The sequence below is a fragment of the Bombus affinis genome, chromosome 9 (assembly GCF_024516045.1).
Source record: "Bombus affinis isolate iyBomAffi1 chromosome 9, iyBomAffi1.2, whole genome shotgun sequence".
Taxonomy (NCBI): Eukaryota; Metazoa; Arthropoda; class Insecta; order Hymenoptera; family Apidae; genus Bombus; species Bombus affinis.
This window is the reverse complement of record NC_066352.1, coordinates 14,457,606-14,480,705: the sequence shown is the minus strand read 5'-3', so window position 1 is coordinate 14,480,705 and position 23,100 is coordinate 14,457,606. Positions and strand designations below refer to the sequence as shown.

Here is a 23,100-nt window from a genome sequence, read left to right as displayed (position 1 = left end):
TCGTGTCTCATTACGATATTGATGAAATTTCGAAAAGTTTCGCACAATACGTTTACCGACAAAAGTCAATAGACATTATGAAATAGTTATCAATCAGTTATCAACGAATTATCAGCGATCTAATTAACGAGTCATTAACGATTCTATTTTACGACTTATACATTGTACGAGGTTCTCAGCGAATATCGTCTGTACATTAATTTATTTAATTATTTTTAAATATATTCGACGGTTTCAACAACGAGCAATCTCGTCATTAAATCTCACCGATCAACCATCCTTTATACATAAGTCCTCTACAAATTGGTAAAACTATATAACTATAAACTTAAAATTAAAAACTATATAACCGATCGAAATGGCTTGGAAATTATACATAAAAGATATCGGTTCAATCGATTATTAACGTTTCTTAACTTTTGTCATTAAGTGTACGTAGGTATATGATACATTTGTAAAAATCGTCTACGATAAACGTTGAAATAATGTCTGCCGAGTCACTGTACATCGATACAGTTTAGTAACAAGCACAATCGCATCTGTTTTTACAGAAAATGTCGTCGCTGCGAACGCAGTCGACCGGCGGTGGCGTCCTCGGTTTAAGTAGCGTCGGTTCAGATCGTACCGGTGCCACCTCGACCGCTGCCGGTTCTCATTCACATTCGCACAGGAAGCACCATCATCATCACAGAAGCAGAAGCGCGCCCAGAGCGCCGGAAAAACCACCGAGGAAACGTCATCTTAATCCTGGCCACAGCCTCGCTTCCATTCCCAGCCAGATTAAACTGTCGATGCTGAACAGCGGCCTCATCTCCTTCGGTAAGTCCTTCTGTGATTCACCTACAGTTCGATAAAATTCGCCTGTATAAAATAAATCGAATCAATCGACGCTACAACGTTTCTGATTCTGCGCAACTATTTCTTACACGATGGATACAAAAGATATTTGTACATCTACACGTTTCTACATTTGTCATTGTATTTACGTACTAGCGAATTAGATGTTACAGTAAATTTCGTACGATTCAATACTATTTTTATACGGTTACAAGAATTTAATGTTACTTAATGTTATCTTTTATCTTTCCATAGTCCTCCCCTCCGGGTTAGGACGCACTTTTTAGTTACATTTCTCTTGACATTTATTTATCGTCTACTTTCCCAACCGTCAAGCTTAACGTGTGTCGTACTTAACATTAGACCCACAATCTGTAACTTAAATTTGACCTTAGAAAATACTTTTTATGTTCTTTATTCTCCATGCTTTTACTAGTTAGAATCTCGTAACGCCTACACTTTCATAGTATACAAATCCGAACAGAATGTGGCGTCTTATAGATGAAGTCATATATTTTTCGTCTCGAGGTATTTGAAGTTTCGCGATTGACGCGTGAACTGAATTCCGTCTAACGACGCAACCAAAGATGGTTTCAGATTATCGTAACGTAAATAGAAGTAACGTAAAATAAACGGGAAGAATATATTTTTTATGTTCTCGATTTGGCCGTTTTTATAATCACCGGCACAAGTATGAAATTCTAACGATAAAAAATTTGGTACTATGGAAATGAAACCTGAAACTTAATAAGAGAACGCTTCATTGGAAGATAAGGACGTTTACAAATATCTTTTAGTAGCCGCTGTGTTTGAAATAAATAATATACAGAGTGCGAATGTTGATGCAAATTTATATTTCTGCGAATATAATTAATGAAATGGAACTGGGGTTGTCAACCGAGGAGGATGAGTTAATTCGTCGTTCGAATTGCTAGTATTTTTAATTTGAAGAATTTTTGCTCGGTAGTATAAAAATTTTTTCAGTGGATTTTAAAGAATCTTCCGTGGATTGTAAGAATTTCAGAGAATTTGTTCGATGTATATCGATGTGTTGTGGAAGCATTAGCCGGATCCAATGATGGATATAATTTATTTTTATACAAGTTCGCCACAGGATATGACTATGTTTAATTTCCTACTTCTCTTCGAGGAAGCTGACATCTCGTTATACAACGAGTTTGAAAGTTTACGATGCGTTTATGGGCCATGCTTGTCCGAGATGATGAAATAACTCAACTATGCTGCGCATAAGATCATTTTGCGATAATAAAAGCCGCTCCACGTGTATAAATACTTTATGTTCTTGTACTAACACTTGACGGATGATAAATGTTTGCTATCCGAACTTTATTAATTTCTACTTTCACTCGCGATTATGGTTTTCCCCCATAGTTACGTTAACTTATTGTTTCTCTATAAAATGTTACAAAGTTGATTAGATCATCGGTAGAAATTATCGCGTTTCGATACGAGTAAATTATCTTAATAATTTTTAACGATGACGGGGTAATTTTAGTGACAAATATTGGTCAAACCTATATTATTACGATTACGAATAGATGATTATAGGAAAGTAAAAAATAGGTGGGTCGCATAAATTAATGGACAATTGCAATAGTTTCTTCGATTAAATAATAATCAACTGAATTATAAAGTATTTATGATGAAGCGTTGGCACGTTTATTCGATAAGTATTAACGTAATTAAACGATTCGTTCGTTTCGAGAAAGTGATCTTCGAAAATTCGTATCGACCGAAAGATTTCCCTAAGAAAACAAAATACGATGGACGTTTAGAGTTTGATATCAGCCGAAAGGATTAACAAGCTACGGATCGAAAGGATGTGACAAAAGAGGAGACACGACGAATTTCGTATTGTAGTCTTAACAAGTTCGATTTGTTATATGGGAATTTACCGTGGCGTGAAAGGAAACGGACAGCGAAGAGAGCGGGACTTTATAAAGTTCCGAAAGGATTTCTTTTTCTTCGTTACGAGTATTGGGCGCGAGGTAAAGAAGATCTGTAACTTGATTCGATCAAGCACGCCACTTCACCGGGGCTTTTCCAAGCGTTTTAGATGCTTTTAGCCCAGCTCTTCTAGCCTTCTCGTTTTTCACGTTTCATTTCATACAACGTTCCTGTCCACCACGTGAAAATGTAACGCGCACTAAATCCACGGTAAGGAAAACTGGATGCGAATTATCATCCTTCTCGAACGTCCCGATCTTGACGTTCCTCGATTTTTCATCTTACGCAATTTTATTAAATTCTATTCCATTTCAATTCTCATTCTGTTCGCTTACGTATGGAAGAACTTTTATTACGATCGTGTAAAATTTGTTATTTTCGCGCGAAATTTAATAATTAATTCGTTACAATAAAAAGGAAATAAACATAGATGATAATCCTAATTGGCGATACGAGGAAAACGATGGATCAACGATCGAAAACCAGGATTACTTTGGAAATTACTTTGGAAAATTGTAAATCGTAGTCGATCTTTGAGATTTCTTCTTCCTGTGTCACGCTGTTAACTGTCAATAAAGTCGGTGGCAATAAATATCCGTTTAGAAAAGCGATATCCTATTGCGAGTGGCGACGTACGACGTTCTCGAATCTCGAGCTCTTAAATTTATTTCTAAGCCTTCCACCGATACACCGGATAGCTCGCACTTGCAGGGATTTCCGCGTAACACCGCTACAAATAGCCAATGCCTTCGAATCCCACCGAGGATTTAATTTTTTATTCCGGATTACAGGCTGTTTCACAGGGAATGTTATTGCTTCTCTTTTCCGAAAATCAAAACTGGTATACGCGTCGTATTTTTTCATTTTTTCGTCTTTCCTTTTCTTTTCGAGGGAATTCGTAGCTCTAATTAATGTAACAAACAAAATTGCGCCAGTTTTACGAACGAAGTTCTCCAAGCGAGTTGTACGATCTCGTCGATCTTTTGTTATTCTTTTAGTTTTCTTTTCTTCATATAGTTACATCGAAATAAACGAATAAATTCCGAAAAATTGCTCGTAATAAAATTTTCTATAAGAGTAACGTTTATAGGAGAAGCTTACACAGAAAGAAATAATATTTATTAAATATCATCGGTATTATAAAAATGTACATGTAAAATGTAGTATTTCAGTGTTTTAATTCGAAGGAAATGAACGTAGAGAAATATAATATTGGAATTAAATATTTTTATTCGAGTGAAACAGATATAAGGAAACATACGGGATATTTTTCTATAAAAATAGTCGGGATAAAAGATAATCTTGACTTTCAACGTGTCGTTTCCACAAACCTGGAATCCAAGAACTATAACTGAATTCGCGTCATCGCGTTGTTATTAGTTCGTTATTTTCGACCAAATTCTACAAATTTCTTCGTCGAATCTTTACGAATTCGTCGCGTTGTATATATGAAAAATCGTAACAATTCCGAGTTAACAAGACCACCAGAATGTCCAACAACGCGAGAGAATAATAGAAAAAGAGTGGGTGGTTGGGTTGTTCGAAACGGAATTCGGAGATTAGCGAATCGAAAGAGTTAAGCCGAGGCATAAGTCCTGTGTTTTATCACGTTTGTTTTGGTCTGCGTTGGAAAAGCGAATTCCGAATACTTCCTGTCGCAAACAGCCATCGTAAATTGCCTTCCAATCCTTTGATTTAATCGGCTGGATCGATAAAGCGTACAAATCGTACACTGAGTGAGTCGTCGCAAGGATCTCCCTATACAATCTCCTTGTACCGTAACAGAAGATTACGTACGTGGTGGTAGAAATCGAAGATGAATAAGATATCATTGCATAACGTTAACGTTGATATTCGTAGTTGATGTTACTGTGAAGTAGGAATATCGAATGATGTTAGCAGCGTGCGCTATAGATATATCGTAGTTAAGTGTAAGTTTGTCCGAAAAGTTTCTTTCGTTTCGTAAGAGATGAACAACAATTTCTGTTTTATATTACTTTATTGAATTAGGTGTGATTAATTTCGTTCTATCTCTATTATTATGTTCGTGCATAATTCGATAAACTAATATAAAACAAAAAACATTGTGCGTCTATTATTTCCTTATAAAACGAAAGGAACATTTCGGACAACCTAATACTCGACTACATAGGAAAAGTTCGAGTAAAAAGTTTATCGTAAATTTCTAATAAATTATAAGCGATTATTTATATTCTTATTTCCAACCTATTTGAAAATTTTCTATTCAATTCACATAACGACGTATCAAAGATGAATAGATTTATAACTTTATAATAAATTTCTTACTCTTTTCACATAGTTCTTTCCTACTCTTTTTATATAATAAATGTATTATGAATTCGTTATGACGTTTACAATTACTTGTAATATTTATATTTTATTCCGCTACATTGAAAAATCGGCAGTTGTTGTTGCGAATACGAGGAACTAATTTTACGTTATTAACAAAGTTAATGAAAAATCGAATATACATATGTAGGTGCGAAATTGGACAGATTTCGAAAACAATCGCAAGCTTGTCGCTATAACTTTAATAAATCTAACAAAATATTTACTACCCTCTTACTCGATTAGTCCTCCTCATAGATTTCCTAATTCGTCTTAAATTTCACATTTTTCTGATAATAAGCATTCTTCGAATAGAAGATTCTTGTATGCGGACGTGAAACACCGATTATTGCGTTCTGCCGAGATACAACTATATTAGGTTTCTGACACGCCTGTTTCTCCTACCGGAGTGCTTTATAACGTCGTATTTCATTTCGAGACGCATACCGTTCAGTATGCATTACGTAGTTACCTGATTCTGGTGGCAGGCGGCTGCTGGATACAAACATATTTAGCATTGTAACTTCCTAACGAAAAGTTGAATTTGAATTTCTACGGCTACGTGAAATCTGCGATCGCTTTGCATACGCAGAGTCTGCCTCGGCAACTCTGTCGTTGGGTACTTTCCACGAACACGTTCTCGATACCAGATCACCGTGTCTTTTTTTAAAAATTCGTCATATGCAGTCTGCGGATTTATTCGTGTATTTATGGAAAATCTGCAGATTCGCGAATACTCGGAGTGCGCATAACACGAAGATCACGGAAGATATCGTTTTTACCGAGTCCGTTAAACGCAAAGATGGAAAATTTCACAACGGTTAAAAATGATCTTAGAAAACAAACTTATCTTCATCGATGCTTGAAAGTTACGGAATCGGATGCATAAATTAATCGTCAAATATCATCCTAGACTCTTCAGTTCGACAGGCGCGTACTTTTCACGCCACAAAACTGACGTTCGTGTTCTAAAATTAAAGGATCGCTTTTTTTCCTCTTTCCGCTTCTTCGAAATTTACCGCGTGTCCGTATTTGCGAACGTGGCTCGCTCGTGATTTCACCTTCTTTCTTGCCGTGTTCTTTTTAACAGAAAATGATTTATCCGAGGAAAACTGTACTTACACACTGTGTTGCGACCCCATTCGACGACCTAATTGACGGCTTCTCTTGCATGTGATACTCGTTCTACTTTGCATTTCACTGCTTCCTGTTCTGTGTTCCTTCTCTCTTCTTCTTCTTCGATATTCGCTCGTCCATCGCAAAAAGCGAAATACCTCCTCGTGCAAACTTCAATTTCTCGCAAGTTTTCTACCTTTAGCCTTGATCACAGAGCCAGAACGAGGTTTATTATTTGAAACATTGTACGAACCGCTGCGTCAAACGCTTTAAACGGATATTTCTGCCGCTAAATGTTACAACGAGGAGTCATACTTTGGATATTTTGAATATCTTTGCGTATTATACGTATTCCGTGTATTTTTGCATCTCTGAATTTCCATGAAAGTAAAGCGAATTTCTATAGAGAGAAAAAGCAACTTCTTCTTGATGAAAAAAAGATTTGCAGTGATGTGGAGTTTCTTTGAAAATTTCGCCACGACTGGCCTGCTTTTAGATCGCGCTTCCACGTAAGCTCAACGTGATTCAGATTCAATTACAACGTCATGGCACAGAATGCAAATTGTAAACTTCATTGCTGTCAGAATGGCGTACGCCAACAGTCACGAAATATGTGCAGGAAAAGTTGCAAAGTTTTCTCGTGACACAATTGGTTTTGAAAGTGGATTCGCGATACAAAAATCTTGGATCACGCATCAATTGAAAATATGTAATATCGATCGATTAAAAATAATTAATATTTTAATCCAAGAATTAACGATAGTTTCTAAAAATTGAAATTATAATAATTTAACGTTTTGTACGATCTTTTTTCACTCTTTACTGTCGAATAATTTCTAGACAAAATCATTTCGTATTTTGCATCGTTCTATTTTAAATATTTCGCAAATCTGATTTTCATTTTTCATCTCTCTTTCGCTTTTTGATTCTTTCATAAAACTGAATGTAAATAATAATAAATATAAATTAATAATAACGATGTACAGGTGAAAAATATTAATCAGTAAGCCAATGGAAATACCGTATTTCAAATAAAATCGAACGAACTACTGATGGATTACTGGGCTCGTTCTTCTCATGCAAAACTCTCATTAACGTCTAAATTTTCGTCCGCGTCTCGTGAAAATTAACTTAATGGAATATTACCGTACTTTCCGATCCTCTATAAATATTCGTCACGTCACGTAAAAACGGCATATCGTGAATTCAATCCATGGTATTTTCGTTTCTTCGAAAAAGAAAGTTTTGTTATCGAAAAAAAATTATAATTCGCGTAATACGTGTCTAACATATATACTTTCATCAAAAATTAAAATTCTGCTGAAAGAAAATATTTGTTGAAATGAGCGATCATTTTTCTTTACTTTCTTCCTTGGCGGGCAAAGTATTTTATTTTATTATTATTTACAAACTACTGTACCTTTTTTTCGGGAAATAAATTTAATTTAATTAGAAAGAATAAAAATCTTCCTCATCAAACACGTATATCACGTTTATCGTTAAACATCGATTTTCCATGATTTTTGCCAGTGTCTTGTTTCTAAAATGTTCGCACAATAAAATAATTCAATTGTTTGTCTGTATGAACAACTTAAGAAAGAAATCTCATAGAATATGCAAAATATCGATCGTTATTGCGCAAGGAACACGATTACAATCGTTCTATTGCAATTGTTGGAGTAATTTGTTTTTTTTCGTCGACCATTGAGATATGTAAATTCTTTCAAATGGATCGCAGTTTGATCCTATCATTCGTCCAAGGTTTATTTTGAATAGCAACGAACGATGGATGTGTCTGGTCGGTATCCGGGTTAATCCACTTGGGCTTCAATTTCTATTCTTAAAGTTACCTGTTCCTCTCCCTCCTACGCTCTCCACCTTCTTGCCTTTAAAATCATTGTTGAATCATTTCTTTGTATCCTGTTTGTATTAAAAGAAAGGAAATATTTTTATCAGTATCGCAGGAAATATTACGATATAATAGATATTTATTAATCTATAGCATAGCTAATTCCGTTATACTTTGGTACCAGTAGAGCAGACACGACATAGCAAGCAATAACAGGGCGAAGAGAATTATTTGGATTTCGTTTCTCTACCTATTAAATCATCGATGTATTTAAATGTTACTTAATATTTGACGATCAAATTATTGAATTCTTTCAAAAAGTGTAAAAGAATTCTATTCTTCCAACAATTTCCCTTATTTCGATAAAGAATTATATATGAAATTTAAATAATATTTCGATTTCGCTAGCGTTCGATAGAGATGCTAATGTGGGTGCGTAATTTATTTAACATTGTTGCGCACGAGAAAAATGTTGATAGATTTCACGGTCGGATAAATGATGCATTCTGTGCATGATCGAAGCGTTTATGCACCGGAAATGGATGAGCAAGGTAATAGTTTGGGTTTCGTACATACATGTATGTACATGTAGCTATGTGGACATTCTAAAATTCGTGGATTCATCACGATCAATACTTTGTTAGCTTTTAATTCGTTCCTTTTTTCATTATTCATTCGTTCGTCCACTTGCACACCCGCGTGTCTACCTTGGTTGCCTCAAATTTAGAGCAGATATTTCCATTTTACACCTCGTTCTATTTATTTTGGAAATTCTGTTGCCTGTTCTTAATTTTAACGAGAATTATGACCATGTATTTTGGTTATCAGGTTTCTTCTTCGTTCTTCTTTCCAACACGGACTAGTTTTCCTATTTGTTATTCTAGACTTTTAAAAATTATCAGTTCTAGAATAAGACAATTCTTGGATCGAGATTGTTTCTCCGCTTTGTATTATAATTTCATAGCACTCGAAGCCTTAGAAGTGAAATACCGGAGCATTCAAGTAGCCAATTGCTCGCAAGTACCGTAGTATTTATAACGTGCACTCACAGTATGTGCAAGTACTTAAAAATTTTAGTTAAAAAGTTCCTGGTTACAGAGTACTCGAACGTTTCGATACTTGGATACTTCGGTGAATGACTTCTAAGTATCGAATTTTACAAGTACCCCAGCCTTGTTTAATCACTGGGGTATCAAAGTCTAAAAATATCTAAACGTTAAATACAGTTTGAATATACAGTGGCTACAAAAAGTATTTGCACACCATCGTCTATATCATTTACATGCCGGGATTTACCTAAATCTTAATTACCTAATTACCTAAATTAATAGTAATTTCGTCGTACGACTACAATAATTTGATATTATGAAAATGAAACGCAGAAGCCGATAAAAACGCGCCTCAATGGAAAATAAGGACATGTGCAAATGCTTCTTGTAGCCACTGTATAATCTTATAATCTTTTTTTTTTCCATATCGACGCGTAACTCATTCGACGCTAAAAGGTTAACGTAGCGTGCATAAAGCTCAGCGAGCCATTTGCCTTAATCAGCAACGTAGTTAATAAATGAAACATACTTTTACCAGAGGCACTTTCGCGTGATCTTTACGATACACCGTTGCACCGACAGTTTTCTTCCGTTTCACAATTTTAATCAGAATAATGGGATTATACGAGGCAGAAACTAAGCGAAATATTAATTCGGAGATGCTTCCTGTATACTTGAAATTCATCAGCGGCTAGGCAAACGAATGGCTCTCACCGATTGTAAATTCTATCCCCGTAACCTTGTTTCAAACCTCCTCGTTTTCATGTCGGTAACGTAGACAGCGACACAGGCAACAAGGAAAAAAGCGTTGCGAGTTTACTTTCACGCGTATATAAGAAACACGCTCGACATATTCTAACTGCGTTTCCTGCCTCTTACTATTTTCAATTCAACGAGATACACCGAGCCATACCACACAGGGTGTCTCATGGTTTGATAGCCAAACTTCGTCAGTACGTTATTACGACTATAACGAAGCGAAAAACGTTATATAAATGTAAGTCATTTGGAGGTTTATTTCCTTCGCGTCGCCCTTAACCTCTCCACCTACGCTATAACCTTCTTTGTCCTAACCTCTACCACAGATCACTCGTTAATCCTGCTTGGTTTTTCGCTCCGGTTATTTCACTTTTATTTCGCTCTTTTAATTCTTTCCTTCTTATCCTTTCTACCTTTTTCTCTCTCTTAATTTTTCTATAATCTCTATGTTTTTACTGGGATTTCGTACGTGGCGTTTCTCGCGTCTTAATCAGAAGTGTTATTTGAAACTTTATTAAAAAGTTATGGTAAAGATAGGAAATACAAGAGCGAAAGCTTCGCTGAAACGTTATTATAAAAATACAAAGAGCGAGGAAAATAAATCTTGATTTCCAATATTGTTTCTAAATCATTCACGCTATCGGAATTTTGTGCGTGCGTAACGTCAAAAGAGGAAGGTATACTGAGCTTCCGAACGTATTTGAAGTTATCGTAGGAAATTTGTAACGCGTCGTATGTAGTCATAAAAGGTTTCCACAAGTATTGAGATACTTTTGCGTGTCTTATTACGAGGTGAAATTTCGAAATGCAGGAGAATCGCGGTAAGTGAGAGAAGTGACTCGATATTACTATAAATTGATGAAATATCATTTATAATTCGTGGAAGTAGTCGATCGATATTTAAAACGTTGTCGTGTTTTTGAAAGACGGATTTTGGACCGGTCGCGCTATACCGTTGATTTATGAATAAACAAATACGCGAATAGATGTGGAGGCATCGCGTTGCACGTAAAAATATCAAGGGAAAATAACTGGCTGCGTTATGCGATTTTACGGTGGGACGTATATTAATTTTCTTTTGTGTGTATTAATTTCCGATATTTTGAAATAAATTTTTGATAAAAGCTTCACTAACGATAACGAAATAACGTGGTTAGAATCGATAATAAATAATAAAAAAAGTTTCTTTCGACGTATCCAAATCTTGGTTTACAATGCATAACGTCTTTGTCACGTCTCGAAACACCTAAAAAGTTTAGCAATTGCTGCGGGCAATTGTTCAACAAACTCGTATATACTACGCGTTGTCGTTGTGCACGGTGAACGCTGCTGTGCCGTACGTTTCAAAATTATGGCCGAAAATAAAATAGTTGACCCAGTGCCCGAGCTCCCTATTCTCTTCCCTTCGATAATTTCATGTCACTGGCACGAACACGCGACTACCTCCACCGAAACACGCGTCGCATCGTCGACTTTTCCGCCGCGTAGAGACGACGCGACGATGCACACGAGGCCAACGACAATCACGACGAAAGAGACGAAAGAAATGCATGTCGAGGTGCATCCTCGTGGGGCCATCTGCGATCGTGAATTATTTTTACACGCTACTGCTTCTTGATATTTCGCGTGTGTGTGCGCGCGTGCCGTCACTTGTCTCAGGGGACGTTCTTACTTAGAACCGCGCCACGGCATCGGTGGTTGATTTCTTCTTCGTTGATCTTGACACGAATACGTACCGTAACTCGGTGCCATCGAGCCGTTGTCCCTTAACTGGCTTGTTCAGCTTCGTGTCGCGATCAAAATAAAGCGGCGGACAAGTACCGGGATCTTGACTCGTCTTAACGTGCCGGTAAACCGGCCGTGAAATGCCTGAGCGATCGTTTCTATTTTATTTTATTTATTTAAAGTCGCATTCGTTTTCGAGCAGAACGAACGAATGAATTTGTCATCGTATCTCAAGTACACGTAATCATACGGTCGTTCGATCACAGCGGTAATTTATCTTACTTGTTTAATATCCCACTTTTCACGAATACTGGAGGAGAAACGGTAAATAACCCTCCGTAACTTCTCGCCGTAAATTCCGATAATCCAACTTGCATACAACATTTTTTTGCCAACGGTGTTTGCTGCAGACTTATCTCTTGAACCTGCAGAATGAACTTTTTCGCTTTTCCACGCATTTCTCATTTACGATGGCAAAGATTATATCTCACTTTGATTTCGTCTCAAAGGTTTCTCTTGATATTTCACAGAATGTAGGAAAACTCGACGATCTTAATAAATTCGATGTTCTTTTTCTCGTTTGTTGCTTCCCTACAACCGAAAGAAGTCGCAAGAAAATTCAATTACTCTTTTAATCGTGTAATAAAGAGAAACAGAGGGAGAAGAGAGAGAGAGAGAGAGAGAGAGACCGTGTGCTTTTGTGAAAGTTCTCTGTGTTTACACGTAGAAACTACCGATTCCAGAGCAAACATTATCCCAGAAACGATATCGGTGCAACAATGTCGGGCGTTTTCCATGTAACACGAGAAAGGAAACGCGAGTATTCAACCTCCACCTCGTGGAAGTTGAAAAATTCTGTTTTCGCGTTCTGGTAGCCGGTGCAAAACCCGGGGATCAGTCGCTAAACAAAAGGTTCACGATGAAAACTTTACTGCATCGCAGGAAATTGCTTCTGTAAACTGGAATGCTCTTCGTTGATTGTATCAATTGAAAGTCACCAAATACGAGAAGCTTACTTTGTCGTTGTTATTATTTCTAGCGCTCGTTCGTGCAATAATTTTTCAATTTGCAATATTGCTGAATCGATTTTACGTTAAATATGTATCCACAGACTACGATAGAATAATGGGACGAGTCGTAATGTAATAAAATTCACACGTAGAATTTTATCTATTTTGTTATCAAACTTCTTTTATATATCTCTTTATTTTCTTTTTTATGAATGTTGGAATCCTTGAAAAGCTTAAATAACTTTGACAAGATAAATATCGATACCGATGCTCACTCCATATTTTACCAACATAACTTCGTTATAGAATTTCTTGGAGAATCTTCGATCTGGAACGCTAATGCCTCAGAAACCTTGTAACTAATTTCTTTGATCTCCTCGAAACTCCTAGATTAAGGAACCAGAGTTCGTGTCACGTTCTCGTTCCATCGAACATGGAATCAGATTTCCCTTCTGAAACCTTTTTTCTTCCTTTATTATAGCGATTATATCGCAATTGATTTATGGATTATTATATTGTATGGAGAATAATTGAATAACGCAATATCTATATAGAAACTATTTATCTAATTTTTTAAATCTAATTTTTATCCATTTATTCAGATAAGTTTAGGTTCGATAAGAAATATTCTTCAAAACTTTATTCATATTCGTTTATGATATACAAATAACTTAAAAGAGAATAATTAAATTTATAAAATTAATGAAAATTAAATTTAGTAAATAATACAAGCAGCGATTAATTTGGCGTGGCAGCAATAGCGGTTAAATCAAGTTTGTAAATTAATTAAATAATATAATTTTAAGTGACATTATGATTTAAAGGTAATAATTAATTATACAAATAAAGGATCGTATAAATTTATTTTATTACAGTTTTAGTTTTCTTTCATCGAATTTTCCTTCTGTTTACACACGTCGGACTATGTAATTTTTCTTGCATATGATTTCCATCGACTTGTTCACCTTACTGGTCGAATTCATTTTTCCTTGTTATTCTTTACCTCCACATGCAGCAATTCTACATACACGAATTTCACGTTCTTTTCATCAAATATTCCTGTCGACGCTCCTTAAGTTTTAAATTTTCTCAACATTTTATCCATCACTCTTTCGTTCAGAGCAGCCCTGCAGGCTTTGCTTCTTGTATGTCATCCAAGATTCTATGTTTTTAATAAAGCAGTACACTGGTTTTAGATACACCACTACCTCAGATACGTACACTGAATCATTAAAAAAAAGAAACTTGAGCATACTCTCGTTATGATATTGCATTATCGTTGATATAAATTCAGAATTAAAAGGAATCAAGGTTCTTGAATTTCCTTGAATTTCCTTGAATCTTCTTGAATTTCTCGTCACATTTTCTGAATTTTATTTTATTTTGTTATCATAGCTCTGTTATATCATATTTATATTGTATTGCACCGATGTACCGACAGCAAATAATTTATTCGTAACAAATTGATTCCGGTTAGTTGGTAATTTTCTTACCAAAGTGAGAGTTAAATAAATCGTAAGCTTTCTTAGTAAGAGCAAAATTTTTGCAATTTCGTAGAGAATTTAACGTTCGGTATTGGTCGACCCTCCATTACCAGAATTGCATTTCCTTAGAAGAAAAGAAATTGCGATTGGGAGGCTTAGGAGGTATTAAAATGAAATTGAACGCACAATAAGTAAAATGTATGGAATTCATGTTTATATATAGAATTTTGTTATGAATTTTCAAGTACTTATAAACACTACTCTAGTGATATATTTTAATATTTGGAACAATATAAATTTGTCGATTTTGTCACATCGTCGAATACGTTAGTTTCTTATTTTTATATAAAAACTGTCACGAAAAATATGTGAAATTTAGACTTTCTGTATTCATTGCATATTTAACGACTGTCGTTTCACAATTATCAGAGAGTCGTCAACGAGTCATCAACATTCGGTTGGACGCGTTCAATACGATGGAGCATCGCCCTTCAAGGACCAGGTGTGCGATGTCAACGTCAACAACAGAAAATTTGCGGTCCGTTATTCCGCGGGTTAACGATAGACACAAATACCTCATAGATAATTTGCAACATGGATCGATTATTGTAGATCTGCTAGTAGATTGTAACTATATTTTGAAAAAGATTTGGCGCATAATTTAGACATTACTGTAGTTAGCTTTTTCAAAGATCAAGCAACACATTAACATACAGTATTTGAATATCATAAAATAAAATAAAAATCGAATTGAATCGAATTTGTAACTGGATCGAGGTTGACGCCATCGCAATCGAGGAAGAAGTCGCGAGTGGATGCGAATGGAAAATATCGGAAAGATATTGTGTATAACGTACACGTGGTCCGCGTTCTTTACACGTCCGGAGGTGAAGGAATTTCAAGTGGCGGTGCGCGATGGCTCGCGGCTGGTTAAATGCAAACTTGTCCTGGTGCCAAGTAAAGCCAATTACTGCATAATACCGCCAGCTCCGTTAGTAGCTTTTGCTGGAACGCGACAGGGAACAGACAAAGCCAGAGACCTTGCCACGATTAAGAAGCGCAGGCAAAGTGGCACACAACCACGATTTTCATAGAAAATACACGGCAGGTCGAGATTCAGATTTATCGAAATTTTGCTTGCGAAAGATGCAGCTATTTTATGGCATCGAATAAACGTTGTGGATTTTCTAATAGGAAAAGCGAAGTTTTTGGGGTTTAAAGGTTTAAGATCGTAGTTTGAAATTGTTACAAATAATTATAGGTCTTTAATTTCCGATGAATGCACAGTTTCAGCGATACACCGCGTTTGTTCGTTCATAAAGATCGATTTCCATGCAACGATCAGCGCTGACTGGGTTTGTAAAAAGAAATTTCATTTGTCACTGTCTTAATATATCATTCAGAAATGTTCGACTTCACCGACTGAATTATTTATTGAAACAGGCACTCGCGAGTTCTCCGTAACAATCAACGTAATCAACATAACGATCTTCTTGCAAAACCTCGCGCTTTTTCTAATTCGTTAAATACGTAATATCGTTCGTTGAATATGTATCTACGTACGCGTATTTCCAATTATAGGGGACGTTTAAATTTCAGAATATAAAATACTTCAAAAAAACATCCGACTGTAGATCTCCACGTAAAGCAATTTCTACTCAATTTTTGAGCAGGAAAGTTGCAAAAATCGACTAACAAAGCAACTACATTTGTACATAAAAAAAGAAGAAAGAAATACAAGATCGTTTCAATCGTCTAATGGCAGAAACTCGATCGTATTTTCTAACTTTATCAATCTGTATATACAGGGTGTCCCGTTCAAGACCGTCTAAACGTCTGATTCACTTTTAACAAAGCGAGAGACGCGTCAAACATCGTTTGAAAGGTTTTAAAAGCTTCCCTGAAGATTTTTTTTTCATGAATTTTTTTACGTCACCGATATTTTTTTGCCAGACAGCATATACTTTTTTCATTGCATCGTATGGTACGCGTTAAGATGCATCGAGATGCGCCTGTCGCACGACATCGAGACGACTCTGAACATGAAAAAGATAATAAAGTTCTGAGACGATGTTGGCACGGTAGCGAACTTTTTGCTGCGATGTCCATTAGCGGCGATGCACTGTTCAAAGCGAGAAATTACGGCTTGCGATGCTCTTTCTACCTCCTCTAACGCGATAGCTTTACAAGTCCCAGTTATCCGATTCTTTGTATATTCCGGACTGTCAGATTACCGTTGATAAACGTTTTCTTTCAACTTTCCGCAAGATAAAAATCTAACGCTGTTAATTCCGAACAATGTGCTGTTCGCGATACATGATCGTTACGTCGGATCCAACGATTAGGGAATTTTCCATTTGACACTTGCGTAGCAACTTGGGAACAACGAGCTGAACAGTCATCACGTTGGTACACTCGATGGTACGTCCACTAAGGATTCAACGTCTCTCGTATAGTTAACGATAAAGCAGGTATTTAGGTGATCGGTTTTAAGTAGGACACTCTGTGTATGATCTACTTTTTGACATCCTGCAGGTGTTAAACTCCGCGCAAAGCACCCAATCTTCGATCAGGGAAGTTACACGAGTCGTCGTGATACGCACGGCCAGCCATGGAACTATTAACCCATTTTTTATTCGGCGCGCGAAAACTAGGGACACGTTGGTACACGAGGTGACTGGGAATGGCGCTCAACCTTGGGAGAAGGATGGAAAAAAGATGGGAAGAGGATGGAAAAAGTGTCGGCGAATGACAAACAATATTTTTTGCCTGGCTCTACGAGGGGACCACTGAACGAGATTGAATGACATCTAACTCCCGCACCGCGTTTGTTCTTCCTTTTATTTCGCGCCGTTGCACTCTCCACACCCTCGCCAACTTTGCTTTTACCCCTTTTTGTTCCCTGCTACTCTTTCGTTCGTGTTTCCCTCGCCTATACCCTGTGTTTGTTCTTCCAACTGTTCTTGTCGCCTGTTCCTCGTTTTTTTCTTCTTTTTCATCGTTCTTCCTTCCTCTGGTCGACAAAAGTTACGACCGCCAACGAGAAAATCGGAATTGCGAAGGCTCGCAATCGTGGAATGGACACGGAATACCGCACGATAAATATTAAAGTAAGAAGAATGAAAATTATAAAATGCACGCGTATCCAAAGATTTAGAAAATTGTTTAAAATTCTATTGAAAAATTGTAACCCTTAATTATCGTCTGTTGCAGGAAATTTCTATTGAACTTCTATCTCTGAATATCCGTTTACGTATATTCCATACATTTCTGTCATATTCGTGTGTGTTCATGCATATTTTCTATACATTTTATACATTTCGAATTCCAGTAAATACACGGACGGGCGAATGTAATAATAGAACATGGATCAACGGAATCGAAGCGATTTCTTCGTAATTCGTAACGAAGAAACGATCGTGGAAATTCGTATTGTAGCGCGGAAACAGTATTTGAATTCGTGGCATTCGTGTAGCATTTCCGTAATATCTGGTTCGATGTTATCGATAACGGCGCATTTTGCGATTAAATACCGTTTCGTCGGTCGAATTGAATCCTGGAGAAGCGGTCGACAACTCGGAAACGCGAGGATTAATCGATCTATCGTTTGCGTAATGCAACAGGCCGATCTGGCGACCGAGCATGAACCTTAACAATGTTGTTTCCGGCGCTTTCCATTCACCGAGGCCTCGTTATGATCCGTGCAAACCGATCGTTAATTTCCGCTTCCTATCGCGTAGTTTTTATCGTTTTTAATCAAAATCATTTAATTAAACTATATGTTGTTAAACGTCAAGAATCTCTAGTATTACATTTCTGTCGCAAATAATATGATCTGATTTGATTAAATGCCATTCAGTTTTTTATTCGTCTCTAATTTCACCAGCAAAGAAGTTTTTGGTTAAGCAATTACCCAGCTATTAGATATCAAAACCAGGGATCGAGGGATTAAAACCAAACGAGCTTTCAGTTACCCTTCAACCACGTTTATTCTTATCTCAGGAATAAAATAGTATTATTATCACACCCTTCTAATACTACTCCTGTTCAATGAACATCTCATCGCGAACGAGGATTATCGCGAATAGCTCTCGAGCGGAAAGTCGACTGAAACTTGCGATTTTCTAGAAATTTTGTGTAAAAAAGAACGCACAATTCTTGTATTTATTATTTTTCTATACGTTCGTCAATTTTCAGGATAATTGGTAAAATAAATTTGTCATCCCTCGTACCGAGGATCGTCTTTGTCTTTACCCCGTAGAGTTTCTGCTATTAAATTTATTTACCTTGGAATTTCTAATTTCTCATTGCCGATAAAGATGAATCGTATTTTATCTTTATATTATCGTCGAACAAAATCAATTTAACTAATTTTGCGATTCGTTTTCGTTAGTCTTCTGCTTCGCTATTATGGAAGCTTTTGGTAAAACGATTATCAGATTAAAAATCATAAACCGTGGACTAAAATTAAGCGATTTTTCAACCATTTTTTAACCGCGTCTAGCCTTCTAGAAGCGAAAGAGAAAATTATTCAGCCACCAAAAGATATTCGTCGCCGTTGATGAATATCTCATCGCGAACAGTTAATCAGAGAAAGTTAGAATCAGATCGGACCGATGTCCGTGTTAATTGGTCGGTCGGTTGCTAAACTTGATTAGAATCGTGATTAGAAAAGCAAGGAAGTTGTTGATTGAAGTAGCAATCGGCGCATTTCCACAGGAAAATTACTCGATTTTCGGGGGTTCACCGAATTTAATTCGATCTCGCAATCAGAGGTTGTATTATTGCCCGGGTCGTAACGAATATCGAATTAATTCGATCCTCTCATCACGTGCATGTGTGTAAACAGATGCGCATGGTTTATACACACGAGGAAATTTCACTAATTAACAACAGATAGGTAAACGCGCACCTATCAACGGATATCCGTGGACCGGATTGTTTTATCAAGGTTCGTCGTGTTTATCTTGATAATAATACTAATAATAACCGGGACGTAATGAACTTTTCAATTATTCACGACAGTGTCAGAATTTACGTACTATACCGTTATACCGTAATGGATGCAAGAAGAAATCGTAATATCAAGAACGCTGTAGTAAATGCTATCTTCGTATTCTGATGAAACATTCCGATTTATTTTTTCTCTGAAATTGAAAGTTCTGTAAAAATCCTTAAGTCCTCTCTGTCTATGTGTATGAACGTGCTAAATTAAACGTAATTTCAGTTTAACCGAATTCCAAACGTAGAAGGAAACCGCGGAACGCTGCGAAAAATTTTAATTATTCTTCTAACGAAGCTTCGAATCTACTCGTGAAATTTAATTAAAATTAATCCAAGAAAATAGCTAGCCGATACTATACGATATTTTAACCGTATTTCCACGGAAGCTTTCTACTATGCGCCTTTTATATTTAACTTAAATTAAACCACAAAAGAATATCTCCATGCAAAATCTTAATTGCCTTCCGTTGAAGCTTCGTGTTTATTCTTTCGATCGAGATTAAATTAAAATCCGAAAAGAAAATCATCCAATGTCATGTAGAATTTGTATCGTTTTATTAGCGAGTTTCTAAATAGAAATAGAAAGAGCAGAATTTAATATCATGGATAGCTTTTATTATTATTTTCAAGATAATCCTTCGTGCCCCTAATTTCTAAAGGTATCGGTATTCGATCGAAACGTTTCGCGTTAACGATGAAATCTACGTTATTCCTATTTCTCGATGTCGAATTTAATCCAAACGATATTTGTCCCGACGCTGGTCTCAATCACACAGTCATAAGCTTTATTGCTAGGAGGGGGCGATATAACGAATATTAAATCGCGCGAATGAATACGCATTCAATTTGGTAATGTTCTCGTTTGTGGTATTATACGATGCTCACTGCGTGTTGCAATATGATTGCATACACGAAACTGGTTACGAGGAAGTGGATGTACGTGGACACGCGTGTTACATCTCCCATAAAGCAAATACAAGCGAATTTGGCGATGCTTCATGAGTCCTGACACGTGACATTGTTCATTTATTGCGACCGATATAAACGTTGACAATAGTAATATTTAATAAACCGTTCGCGACTTAAACATATATTAATTTTCGTTGTTTCCTGTTGGTCGTAAAGGGAGGGATATAATTTTCAAAAAGTCGAACGATTAAATAGCGTTTTCGTTTACGAGATGGGAGGATTTAAAGGTTTTGCGAACGAGAACTTTGCCGCGGTACAGTTAATTTGTGGTATTTATATGGTGAAATGGTAGGGATGGAATTACGAGGGACAATTGCGGGAAGGACAGGAAGACGCGTGTTATATGGTTGATCGGAGCATCGTAATTAGAAATTACAGAATTTTCGGATCTTCAAATCACGGAATTCACGGACCTTGGAATTCTCAAAGTTTTGCAAAGTTCCTAAAGATCCGAATTTTCAAACCTTCGAATTCCGGAACTTTCGATCTTTCGAATCGTACGATTCTGAAAATGTAGATTTCTTAAGCATTAGAATTCTTAAAATTTCGTCTCAACTTAATCCATAGAACTTCGGATTCTTAAATTCTCCGAATTTTTCAGAAATTATTAACCGTCCTTTTTATTACCAAGAAAATGGAAAAAAATGTACACGCGAAAACCTAGAAATAATTCTCGCGATATCATATAATCGTATTCAATTTCTGCAGAAAATAATCGAATACAACTTGCATTCTGTCCGCGTTTCTTTTTCATAGCAATTCTATGAACTTTCTCCTTAATCGACGAAATATCGTGTCTGACGTCAGTGGAAAAGTGCGAGTGGAAAACTCGCTTTGTTCTCTCGAACCATCTTTGCCGAGATCATTCTCCGTCGTTTTTTCGAATGCTGAGAATAGTCGATCCCAGAAAGAATCGTAATTTTCTCGGCCTCCATTCTCTGCATCCCCGTTTCCTCGCCCAATCTCTCACGAAGACAAAGACGCCTTCTTCTTTTCGTATATTGCCAGGGCAGAACGAAATTCCTCGCGCGGTGAAATTGAAAATACCTTCGGGTTTCTTCATTTTCAAGCACAAGGTCTCGCCTCTTCTCGCAAACTGTCATGGATCGTTCGATACTCTCTGCCCTTTCTCGTTTTCTCTCTTTCGCTTTTCGCTTATTTGCACGCTTGTCGCGCTAAAGAGGGATCAGGGCCATTAAAACGATTGCTTTCTTCCCGCTCGGGATTGCTAAGTTCTACGCCACTCCTCTTTTTTACTCTTCCTCCTCTTTCTTTTTTTTCTCTTTTTCTTTTTTTTTTTTTTTTTTAGAATCCGCCGTTTTAGAATCGTAGCAATACTCATCGTAGTGTCTGTACGCGTAGTGGAATTGTTAACGATCGAAGACCACGAGGGAAACATAAATAGAACGTGATAAGTGTATTTTTGTTGATTTTTATCGACTTTTAGTAATTTGATTGTCTTAATGGTCGAGCACTTCGATATAACACGATGGCAAAGAATAGTTTCGCAAAGTTCAAAGATATGGATTAAATCTGGTTGAGAAATTGGTTATGAGAATCTTTAGTCGTAGCGATGACTATATCGTGGATGTTCATGTATTTATGACAAATTTAACATTGTCATTGGCAGAGACAAATAGCTTTACGGAATTAACGATAATAATACGATACAAAATATGTTTTAAGTTATACGAAGCATATTATGGATTTATATTTGATTTATTTAAAGCTTCCAGTCTGTTGTGTAAAGTAGATTATGAAAACGTTTTTCATCGAGATTACACGATCGAAGGAAAAATATTTTTGTTACGAATTACCGATACCTGCACAAATAAAATATAATCAATTTTTTACTATATAAAATGCTACTACAATTAATTTCTCGATACCTTTTTTAAAGACACCTGTTCCTCTATGTATGTATATGACATTTACTCATTCATTTCCGGTGCAAATACATGCAACACGCGAAGCACCATCCCAAACGATTTCATTTTACCTAATGAAATATTTTTCTACCTTTTATTATTTTAAAGTTATGCCACGGATCGGTTGCGTGGGACATTCTTTGCTCTTTAAATATTTTCGTTTCCCCTCTCTGTCTCTGACTTTCCAACCATCCATCTTATTTCGTAATCAGCGACATTCCAACTTCGTGGACTCTGTGTGTCGTCTTGACCAACGTGTCCATCGAAATTACCTAAACTATGACCTATCCTATCGTGTTTACGTGTAACATTCGAAAGCTTTCGAACCCTTGACATTGCAGAAGGTAACGTTCAAATTCTAAAAATCAGCGATTCGTTGATCACCGTGTTTAGCACTGTAAATAAAATCAACGACGTTCGAGTCATTTTATTTCTGTCTTTCAATAACGTTACGCGTTATTTCGTTGGTTAATCCTTTGAAATGAGTTATTTTCTGTAAGTTTTTGATAAGCAATTTTCTGCAACGTATCTCGTTACACACAGATTGACAGACGAACAGACAGACATAGGATATAATTAATATCATGTTAGAAAATAATTTAGAAATCACTTAGAAACACATATGTATTTTTGAAATCAAATAAGAACATTCTTTTAGTAACATAAAACGAGTTGGGAACGTTGGGAACTTTTGAAAATTGCCTCTCTTGGAAAAGATGAAAAATACGAATTATTATCTCTTTCTGCTATGCTTTTCAATTAAAATATGCTTTTTAATTAGCGCGTAATATTCTCTTTTATTATCCATTATTTGCAAGAAATTGCATACATTTATCGTGATTCGTTCTGCAAAGTAATTAATTACGTTTGAGATGATTACTGTAGGTGGTATAAATGACGGACCAATTAGGTTCGATCAATCATGGCTGTCGATAATTTTCATGCGCAATGTAGATGATATTTTATAAGGTTTCTTTTGTAGAATTTTTCCAAGAATTCTTTCACCTTTTTATTATTCGATTTAATAGCCATTAAAAGTATCGTACAACCTGG

The 23,100-nt window shown here is 36.3% G+C and overlaps 1 protein-coding gene and 1 long non-coding RNA gene across 9 annotated transcripts in view; both read left to right on the top strand.

Moving 5' to 3' along the window:
- Positions 1 to 23,100, top strand: part of LOC126920378 (receptor-type tyrosine-protein phosphatase kappa) — a 103,793-nt gene that overhangs the window by 21,767 nt on the left and 58,926 nt on the right. For all 8 annotated transcript variants that reach the window (XM_050730687.1, XM_050730685.1, XM_050730684.1 and 5 more), the window contains one exon: positions 552 to 819. In XM_050730687.1, coding sequence (XP_050586644.1) covers positions 555 to 819 — 265 coding nt within the window. In that variant the 5' untranslated portion in view covers positions 552 to 554. The remainder of the gene's footprint in view (positions 1 to 551; positions 820 to 23,100) is intronic.
- Positions 8,436 to 21,982, top strand: LOC126920419 (uncharacterized). Its single transcript, XR_007711956.1, has 2 exons — positions 8,436 to 10,165; positions 14,576 to 21,982. It is a non-coding gene; the product is annotated as an uncharacterized LOC126920419 (long non-coding RNA).